At 44.0% G+C, this 10,904-nt stretch overlaps 1 protein-coding gene across 3 annotated transcripts in view; it reads right to left on the reverse strand.

Moving 5' to 3' along the window:
• Positions 1-1,402, reverse strand: part of efna3b (ephrin-A3b) — a 59,022-nt gene extending 57,620 nt beyond the window's left edge. Inside the window, exons 1-2 of one of the 3 annotated variants that reach the window (XM_044209289.1) lie at positions 879-1,354; positions 382-594 (exon numbers count right to left, since the gene is read on the reverse strand). In XM_044209289.1, coding sequence (XP_044065224.1) covers positions 382-491 — 110 coding nt within the window. In that variant the 5' untranslated portion in view covers positions 492-594; positions 879-1,354. Of the gene's footprint in view, positions 1-381; positions 595-878 lie in introns of those variants that run through there. The other 2 variants (XM_044209290.1, XM_044209291.1) reach the window with 2 other exon arrangements.
• Between the last annotated feature and the right edge of the window lie 9,502 nt (positions 1,403-10,904).

Here is a 10,904-nt window from a genome sequence, read left to right on the forward strand (position 1 = left end):
GTTAAGGTGTTGAAAACCACCTTGACTTCACAGTAGGGGTTTGACAGAGCTCAAAAATAGCCTTACCACACAGAGAAACATGAGAGGCCTGCTTAAATAGCTTTTGTGGATCTAAATCATTTCTTCCACTTAAAAGAGACAAAGATATGGACGAGGAAGGTAGCTGCTACAACCCTGATAAAGCATTGGAGAGGAACAAGCAAGCAAAGCTAAAAGCAGCAAGACACCACTGATGATCTGAAAGTGTGATGGTGTGAACCTGACAGCCCAGGGAGTGCAAATCAGGACATTTTCCTTCCCTTTAACAGGTGGAGAATTGAGACATCAAAAGAAATGGCATACACACACGCACACTGATAAAACATGAGTGAGGGGTCTTACTGTATGTTTGAACTGTTCCAGTAAACGGAATGTCTGTTGGCTGACACCTGGAGCAGGTCCGCCCAGGTGAGACTAGTTAGCACCCAGAGAGACAGTGCTACCAGAGCCATGCTCCCGGCTCCTCTCTCGGCCTCCGTCCCTTTGGTCTCTCCGGCCACTCTCTCGGTCCCTTCACCCCACCAAACAACGCGACTCAAACATCCCAGCAAATGCCTAACAGACGGGAGAGGGGGAAACAAAAGCTTCATGCATGCATACAAACGGATACGTTCAAACACTATAAGACTTGTTCTGGTTAATAAGTGTTGTAAAACTCAAAGTCTATTGTGGTGTGAAGTGACTGAGGTCCCCCCCAATAAACCAGACACTGCGAACCCCCACCCCTCTCCCTCCCTGCCCGCCCAACAAATCCTGGGGCTTCAAAGAAGAGGGTTTCTGGAAGTCCTTATGAGCAGGTCCCCTTAATGACTGTGCTGCGCCTGGTCCTCTCGTCTCACCGGGAACTGCTGCTTCTGAGCCCGTCAGAGGAGTGTGGGAGGCCGGTATTGGGTCCAAGCGGGAGGTCGGTCTTCCTCCGGGCATGAAACGGTCCTGTCCGCTGGAAAAGAGTTGTGTGCTGCTGACGTGATCGGGCTTACTGAAGGAAAATGAAGGGTGGTAAAATAATAGATAGGCTATTAAGCAAGTCCTCTTCTTTTATAAACTATTCTTGTCTGCGTGCTGCTGCAGTTTCTTTTTTTTTTCCTTCCAAGGATCCGAGCGATGCAAAGCACGCGGGGTCACTGAGCTCTGTAATTGCTGCAAACAATTCAACCAGCCAGTTTCATTAGGTCTTCAAGACTCTATCCGACAACCATCGTTTACGGTGAGGAGCCTGCCCACCCGTCTCTCTCCTTTCTCTTTCTCTCCTCCTTCTCCTCTCTGTTTGGTAGGCAGCACTCGTTCACTTTCTAACTCCACCCCCTGCGAGCGACAAAAGCGCATTCCTCCAATACTGTGGCCGAGTCGCAGTACATCAGGCATCACTGCGAAGTTTTTTTTGTCAACTGTTCGACCTCCACCACCGGTATAAAAGTATAAAGCTTTGAGTCCCCCCTCTGCCAGATACGTCTGCAGCCACCATCTGCAGTCTATTTTTCAACGTATACAGTCCTCCTCCTCCTCCTTGTCTCCAGCCACACACACACACACTTTTGCATTTTTATTACAAAGGCAAAAAAAAAACACCCCTAGACTCACGCACATACACATATATTCTACCACCACCATCCCTCCTTGCTTGGATTCCCCCCCGACACTGTAAGTCAGTCTAATACAGCACAATTATCATGTACAATCCTCTTATGTGCTGCAGCGCATTAACACGCGCACTCACGCGCACATGTACGCGCGTGTCATCTCACGTAATCTAAAGAAAATATACAGTTTTTTATACTGCACCCTATATCAGGCATGCTCACAGTGATATTATTGTGATTTGACTTTATGGCAGTTTTGATGACATTGAATCCCTTAAGTGACTTGCTGTTTTATTTTGCAAGTTATTCCATAAATTAAACTTTAGATCTAAAAGCAATTAAGTTATATTGGATGTAGAGTTCTTTTCATGCAAATGTGATGTGGCTCTGTATTCCTGTAGCTCTGTTCTGCCATGACATGGTATAAATGTTCAGTAATTTGCCCCCCTCTGTCACCTCCACTGCCACAAACTGTGCATCGAAGGTGTGTTTGTGCAAGAGAGAGGAACAGGCCAGACAGGGACAGAGACAGGAGGAGGGAGGGAGAAAAAGAGAGAGATAGCAGATAGGAGAAAGATTGTTACAGTTTTCATGCCGCCTGCTGGGAATGAGTTGGTTAAGGAGAAGTCAGAATGATTTATTGGGAGAAAAAAGGAGGGGAATAGGGAGAAGGAGAGCAAGAAAGAGAGAGAGATGAGACGCCATCGGGGAATCCCTCTGTCTTCTCCAGTCCTTCCACCCCTCTCATGAGCCTGTCCATTTAATCCCCCCTGTTCTTCCTCTCCTCCTCACCTTATTCTCCCATTTCCAATGCAAACTCTCTCCACTCTGCGATCCCTGCTACCTGGCTCTGCTATTTTGCCTCTGTCTTTTGTTAGCTTTGTCTCTGGTGGTCTACCTGTCTCCTCTGCCTCTGCCTCTCTCTCCATCTCTCTCTGTTTCAGCAGGCATGCAACATTTTAATGAGCACTCCTCCTTTGCCTCCTCTCCTTGCTCCTCTGTCTGTCATTGCTCCTCAGTGTCTCCATGTTGTGTCTCTGTTTATCACTACACTGCATTGTGTAGTATCACAGCAGCACAGTCAAACACCTGCTCCAATTAAATATACATGCCCAGATATATGCATGTACATATAAGCAAATATTCACACTCCCTCTTTCTACCCTTAAAGGGTTAGTTCACCCAAACTACAAAAATACATATTTTATGATTAAGCCCTAGTGGTATCCATGCAGATGGTCTTTGGTTGGTTTCTTCTGTCTCTGAAATGCCTGCTGCCATCCCAATACAGTGCCATAAATTGAATTTCACTTTTGGTGGTCACAGCATTATAAAGATAAATCGACATTTCTGGCAATTACTCTAATTCGCTTTCTTGCAAAGAGTGACATGAGAAGATTGATACAACTCTCGTGTCTGTCCATTCAATATGAAGCTACAGCATATTAGCTTATGTTAGCATAAAGACTGGAAACAGGGAAACAGCTAGCCTGGCTCTTTGGTGGGTTTACGGGGGGTTATGTATCAGATTGTTTGTTTGCTGGGCCCAGTGATTTCCTGTAGTCTCCACTGGCCTTGCAACCTGACGGTGACAAGAGTCCAGGACATCATGTGCATGTGATAGTCTAATGCACCCCCCACACACACACACACACACACACACACACACGAAAAAGTGCAACATGTTGTTTATACACTTTGATTTTTGCACAGATTAAACTAATGACATATGACATGTTAATCAGTGAGTCGGATTTCTTTATATTATTTCCTAAACTGTCAAACTATTAATTAATTTAATTTAAGAGAAACATCACTTTCCAGAATCACCAGAGACTCTTTATGAAAATGAGGTTCCTTCTTGACCTTGGAAACACATATCTTTCATAAAATGTTCTGAACTCAAGGTTCACTTACTAACCTTTTAAGAGGCTTTCACCTGTTTCCCACTGTCTTCTTTAGCAAATGGAACTGTCATCATGTGACCTTCTGTCAAATGAAAACTAGACCACCACCTGTAGACTACTTATCATGCAACCAAAGTTCTGTACTTAGATCATGTGAGGACACATGAGGAAGTTGCATTCACTGAAGAAGGCCATGGAATATGTCAAAAGCTCCAGAATAAGCTAGGAAGAGAGAATATTTTATCACAGCTATACATAAATGTTTACAGCATGTTCTGTGGATTGTCCAGAACAACAGGGAAACTGTTTCAGGAAAGATGTTGCTGTTGGTTTTTAAAAATGTCTATTATTATTATTATTATTATTGACGGATGTCTGAAAACCTTTGCAAATAAAACCCAAACTATCTGCATGGCCAGATACACCTAGAATTAAATGAGGAAATGTGTTTTTGCCATTAAGGTGAACTGACCTTTTAAACCCCAGCCTATAGAGCATGGGTGATTGATTGTATGGAGGCTATAGGGGGTTGGTTGTAAATATACCGTATGGCTACATTCTAAAGGAAACTGTAAATCAGGTGCAAGAAGACAAAGTTGGAAATCGAACACCAACGGTAGCAGGGATTTGGTACTTTTTTGAATAACAAAAATTCCATTTCTCACTTTTCCATTTGGTTTCTTTGAAACAGACGCTGACATGTTCTGTTTCAGCAAACGCCCCTGTCACTTCTAATCATCCAGGTTGGATTTTCCAGGCGTGGGTTGCAGTGCTATTGGATTACTTTTGTATTGGGGTTATTATGAGAAACGACCTCAGGGCTGACTGCATGCGGTGACACCGAGGCTCTTATGACATTTCCAACCCAGAGCCGGCCAACAACACATCTGTCAAGTGCTCCTTTCTTCAACCTCAAAATCTAATCGGAGCTTTCTCATAGCACTGATAATTGGATATTAGGCCCCTATAGGACATCGCATCCCTCTCTTGGGCCCCAGAAAGTAAACAATACACATATGAATCCAGCAGGACCCTTGTATGTACATGAACATCATGTGAATATACAGTAAACACTTCATATTTTCTGTACACTTGTGTTCTGCATTCCAATGGCATTCTTGTACAGGGACTCTCTTTCTCACTCCACCTCCCGCTCGCTCTGTGTCTTGGCCTGCTTCGCTGTTCACTGTTGTGTTAGTAAATAGTACTGACACTCCCCCCGCCTCCTCTCGCTCCCTCACCACCTCTGCTGCTCTCCCTCCCTGCCTGTCCCTCTCTCACCCGACTGACTGACACGAATTTTCAATCTCTCTGTTTACCTTTCACTGCTATGCCTAAAACAACACTGGTACAGGCTAAGAGCAAGGAGGAGGGGGGTGAAGATGGAGCTGAAGATGGAGCTGAATACGACAGAGTGTCGGAGGAGGGAAAAAAAGAGGGAGGAGGATGAGAAGGAGAGGTGCCACTAAGATTGGATGGGAGAAGGAGGGGGGGATGCAAAAAAGCGAAAGAGGTGTAAAAAGAGAGAACAGGGCTTTCTCTGTGTTTTGGTTGGAGAGTAATCCAAGGGGGAATGAGGAGAGAGAAGGAGTGAGGGGTTAGGGGAAGGAGAAGAGGAGCTGATACTTTTGAACAGTCACGCAAACTGAGCCAGCAAGAGGGGACAGAGGAGAGGAGAGGAGAGGGGGAGGAAAAGGAAATGAAAGGGTGGAAGAGAATGTAAGTCAGAGTTGGAAGAAAGAGGTGATGGGGCACAGAACATTAGGAGTGCAATGAGATATAGACAGTGAGGGGGGAGAGAGAGATTTATAGAAGTACAGAAAGAGGGAGAGGACAGCAAGAGTGATGTGTAGGGAGAGGGTTTTTTTTTTTAGAAGACGGCAGGGTGAAGAGAGGGAGGAGAGGGCGTGTGTAGAGAGAGAGAAAGAGAAAGAGAGCTCAGAATAGATACGCTCTCAACAGCATGAAATATTGAACGAAGGAGACCGAACACAATGAGGGGTGAGGAAAATGGAGGGACTGATAAAGACAAATGCAATCGTTGTGTGTGTGTTTGTTGTTTTGGAGACAGAGGAAGATGGGAGAGAAGAGGAGTAGGTGACAGGAATATGAAGAATAGTTGCTCACTCACTCACTCACACACACACACACACACACACACACACACACACTAAGGCTGCTTTGAGTTTAGATTACTTCCATGTGTGGAGGAGATGGAGCGGAATTTGGTGGTGTTGAAAATATCACACTGCAGAATACGTTTCATCACTACTTGCACCATCCCAACACACACTCACACTAACACATTCGCATGCATGCATGCACCCCCCCCCTTTGATCTCACTTCTCACTGATCTTCTCTCCTTCCATGTCAAATATTTAGGCTGCATTTGGCAAGTTTGACGAAAATTACCATGGAGAAATGATTTTATTTATTTAACTTCCACATCAGAAGTCAGTGTCGGTAGCTGCGAGAGGATGATCCCAAATTTAAACGTGGAGACCGGCACTGATCCAAAAAAACTGGAATCTGCTGAGTTTCCCATTTCAGACATTATTTTTAATGCAGGGAATCTCAGTTGATTTCTGAGGAAATGACATGAGCGATTTGTTTAGAAAAGGTAGTGAAAGAAGTATGGAAAAGTTTAGAAGATTTAAAGACACTGTGACACTTTAAGACACTGTGTGACATTCACACACACAAATCCACATTCAAGGTGATGAGTCAACACTCTCTCTGCCTCCATCATTTGCTATTAAAGTGTTGAGATGATGTTTTATGTCTTTTTTTTGATAAATTAATGTATTTTTTAATTAATTCAGGCTGTGCAGCCCTTCAGGGAATCATGATCTCCTGCTAAGCCTGAAAGGTGTATCATTTTAACAATAGCATTGATAGAAATATTTGACTAGCATCACACACAGAGAATGAGGCACAATTGTAAACCCCCCCCCCCCTCACTATCACACTATCACACTCACACGCAAAGACCTGTATTCGCTTACTCTGCATTTTTTTTACTAAAGATCTTGACATAAATCAGATCGAGCGCATCAGTGAAGGGAGAGATGAGTTTACAGTGGCTGAAGAGGAAAGAAAATGAGGAAGAAGGAGGGTCACAGTCACAACTGGGGATGTACTGGGCTATAAAGACACCAAACACACTTACATTCTGAATCGCAAAAATAAGGTTACACATCCTTTTAAAGATAATACATATCTTTATTTTTAGCACATAAATACAAAATATTGGACAGATGAAAGTTACATGACAGCATTTTCTAAAAGAAATGAATGACTAAATTAATGAGCAGTACATACAGTTAATTTGTTTACTGAGGTGATTATTCACCTACTAAAAATTATGTGACATCATTTCATAGTTCATACTTTTAATTTACCACTACAGTACAAGTAATAACATTTGTTTCACAGGAGGAAAGAGTCCTTTCCATTATGTATTTATACTCTGTGATAGATCACACCATATGCAACACATATGGGTGACAAATTAAAAGAACAAAAAAACAACATGAAGTGTCTTAGTTAGGTGCAAAAATGAGAAGAAAAAAATAAAAAGGAACAACTGACTTACACTAAACTAAAATAAATTAAAAAAAACTAAATGACACACGGGGGGGGGGGGGGGGGTTCAGACAACCAATTAGATTTAACATTAACTATGAAAATCAACACCAAAATAACTTTAAATGAGATTACCATTGTTTTAGTTTGATGATGTGGGTGCTGCCATCACGAAGTCGGTCCAAAATCTTCCTTAGGTGTTCAACTGGGTTGAAATGTGGTAACTGTGCTGGCCGTAACATTTAATTCCCATAATTAATTTTACTCATGAAACCATTCAGTGACCCCACCTGCCCCGTGGATGTCGGCATTGTCAGCCTTGAAGAGACCACTCCCATCAGGACAGATATGTTTAATCACAGAATAAAATCAATTCGATCTTTTACTCATTCTATATTGATCCAAAATCAATGTAAACTGGGCTTGCTGAGTATTTTATACACATCACAGAGCATGATATGATGTTAATTGCTCAATTATATTATGCAGTACACCTGTATATGATGCATCTTTGTTATGTTTCTATACTCATTTATTCAGGTTTTTATTTTATTTTGTCACCCATTTGTACAAATTATACACCTGGCAAGAATGTAAAAAGGTTAGGCCACTTAAGCAGCTAGTTAGAGCAATGTGTGCATGTGTGTGTCTGTTGCTTACAAGCAAGTGCGTGTATATGCACTGCTGCAAGCTTGTGTATAAGAGTGGTTGGGCTTTGGGGCTATTTAGACAAATGTTTCTGACGCCTCATATATCACAAGACTCAGTACTGTATTAGCCCCCGTGAGTGTACTTCTGCAGACAGCACAGAAACACTGAAGACAGCAGGTACACACACGGACAGACAAACACATACACAGGAACACCCCCTCCCCTTTGGGTTACACAGACAGACACACACACACACACACATGGAAAAGGAACAGGTGCAGGTTGAAAAAGTCAGCTGCCACCCGTTCTTTGTAACATCTACATTTCATCAGCCACAGCAGCAGCAACAGCAGTAGCACAGGTGACGCCGAGCCCAGTGGGCACCGAGATTAGGAGAGTGGGAAGAGGTTTAACTTACACTGTCATCTAAGGTCAGATTTGCATTTTCCTTTTATTGTTAAAGGTTAGGTATTCTGGTGGCTAAGCTGATCTGAGATCAATGCCTAAAGGCACCTTCCACCCTCAAGGACGGCTCCTTGGAGCTTCTGATGGTGACATCATATCTGTGCAGGAAGTTGAAAGGACAGTGGGGAGATTTTTGCCCATTTGGACCATCATGATTGGTAGACAGTCGGTGTCCTCTACGCCTGTATCTCTGTTGCTCACTGTCTCTCTTCTTTCTTTACCTCTCTCTCTCTCCATTTCTTTCTCTCTTGCCTGTAGCTTCCTCTTTGTCATTCTATCTCAATCCCCTTATTTCTGTCTCCACTGCTATCTCTGTCGCCCCATTGCTCCTGGATTCCTCCTTCCTCGCTATATCTCTATTTGCCCGTTACTCTCGGCCTCCCTCTCTTCCCTCTGCTCGGCCGCTGTGAGGAAGTGCTGTCAGGTGAAACCCTGGTAGATTAACCTCTGATCCCCAGCAGGAGGTGGGACCAATTGGCTTGTAATTGCCATCAATGTAGCGTGTGTGGGTTGAGCATTTGTGTGTGTGTGTGTGTGTGTGTGTGTGTGTCTGTCTCAATTTGGGCAGTATCATGGCTATCTGGGCCAGCACAGGCAGCTAGCAAATTTAAAGGGTGAAATGTATTCTAGGTTGTGATGGTGCGTTATGGGTGTAAGTGGGTCTTTGGTGCCCATACCAAAGCGGATGAAAAACCATTTCTGCTGCTCTCAGCAAACTGGAGCTTACTGCTGTGTCCATAGCATCTATATACACAAACATGTTAACACACTCACACAAACACAAAATGTAAATACAAATTAAATGTTTTCTCTCTTGTACCGACTTTGAATGGCACCTGATCTGTGCAACAGTGAGTGCTAAGGGCCATCTTCTGCAGCTCGTCTGATTGAGTTTGTGTGCATGGGTACCCATGTGTGCAGAATATTTACGACTGTGTATGCATGTGTGCGAGCGCACGTGTGCGTTCGTGCCGAGATGGGGTGCTGTGAAACAGAGGCTTCGACTCCCAGCAGTCCTTTGTCACACTGACTGACTGCTGAAAGGCTGAAAGCCGTTTCAGACTGTGGGGCTAAATGATGGCAGGTACTCCGATCCATCCACAGCTCGCTACAATAACACAATACAGGCCAGTCACCAACAGCCCTGTCATCTCCATCTGTAAATGCACTTCACACAGCCCCCTCCATCTTTCCTCCTCCTCCGACTGCCATTCAAACACTTGTCTAACTATCCCCTAAACCCAATTGGCCCTTATATAGCTGAAGTAGAGCCAGATTCAGTGAAATCATATGTGTGGCTTCTTTTCCCATTTCCTAGTTTTGTTTGCCTCTTGTTGTCCTCAAAATTGTTTTAGAGTAACTGCTGAATTTATTGGCTTGTTGTTTTGGGGGGGGTGTCACTTGGCTTTAATGTATGACTAACTTGGAGTAGCCATGTATTTCTGGTGGTGTTGCTGCTACTTCCTGAGCCTATTGATGAAATTAATGACTGGAATGACTAAATGGGCCGTCACAATACATGGCTCTGGAGACTCACAGGGGTGGGCAGGCTTTTACGCCAGCCAAGCACTAACAGTCAGCTGCAAGAGAGACAAGGCAACAACAAAAAAAAAAAAAAAAACATGGAAGGTTTTTTCAAGGTGAGGCGGGGGAAGAAAACAGAGGGAGAGAGACATCAGATGGCAGAAGAATGCATATGGTAAAAGGATGGCGAGAAAGGGGGAGTAAAAGCGAGTGGCAAGGAGGGAGAGAAGGAAAGAGATAGTGAGTAAGTAAAAGCAGGTCTGGTCCAGGTGGGGTTCAGACAGTCAGTATGTTATTTTAGGAGGGCAGAGGGAGGGAGGGCGAGAGAAAGGGATGGATGGAGGGAGGGGAAGATGAATGTAGTTAATTAAGATGAGCAGGCGGAGGAGACAGTGTGGAATTACACAAACACTAATTAGAGTCTTCGTTAGGGGGCACGAAACGAGAGCAGCACATCCATCATCACAATCCTCCATCCCTCTTTTCTCTCTCCTTCTTTACCTCTGCTCTCCACTGCTCTTGCTTTTGCATGGCAACCATATTTCCCTCACAATTCTCCCTACTGCCCCTGCCGTCTCCAGTCCTCCTCTGCTACTTTTCATCCCACACTTTCCTCCCTCCATCTACCCTTCCCTTCTCAATTTTCCCCATCGATCCCATCAACAGTTAACTAAATAGGTGCGATTTAACATTTGGAATCGTAATCGAAGCAACCTGTGCTCTCCCCTTCCTTCACTTTGATATCTATTCTTTGTTGTCACATCATTCCTTCTTTTTTTATCACTGCTCCGGGAAGGATTTCATCTCCACTCTCCCTCTCCCATTTCTGTTACGTGCTGACAAACACACACACACACATTAACTGTACCATGTCAGCACTATTTTTATTGTCTCTCTAAGCCAGTCAATGCCTCCTCTAGTCTTGCTGCTCCTGCTCCACTCCTCCTACATACAGTATACACAGCACTGTAAACCACTTACCTCTTATCTTGCTCTCTCCCCTCCTCTCTTTTTTTACACACAGCCTCTGAGCACTGCTGTTGTCCTCTTTATCGTTTCACTGTCCTCCTCTGGCTCATCTCTCATTCCCTGCTCTAACTGAGGAGCAGATCAGCCTGTCACTGTTGTCGTCTGCCTCTCCTTCTCCCCTCA

This window comes from Siniperca chuatsi, linkage group LG9 (genome assembly GCF_020085105.1).
Source record: "Siniperca chuatsi isolate FFG_IHB_CAS linkage group LG9, ASM2008510v1, whole genome shotgun sequence".
NCBI lineage: Eukaryota > Metazoa > Chordata > Actinopteri > Centrarchiformes > Sinipercidae > Siniperca > Siniperca chuatsi.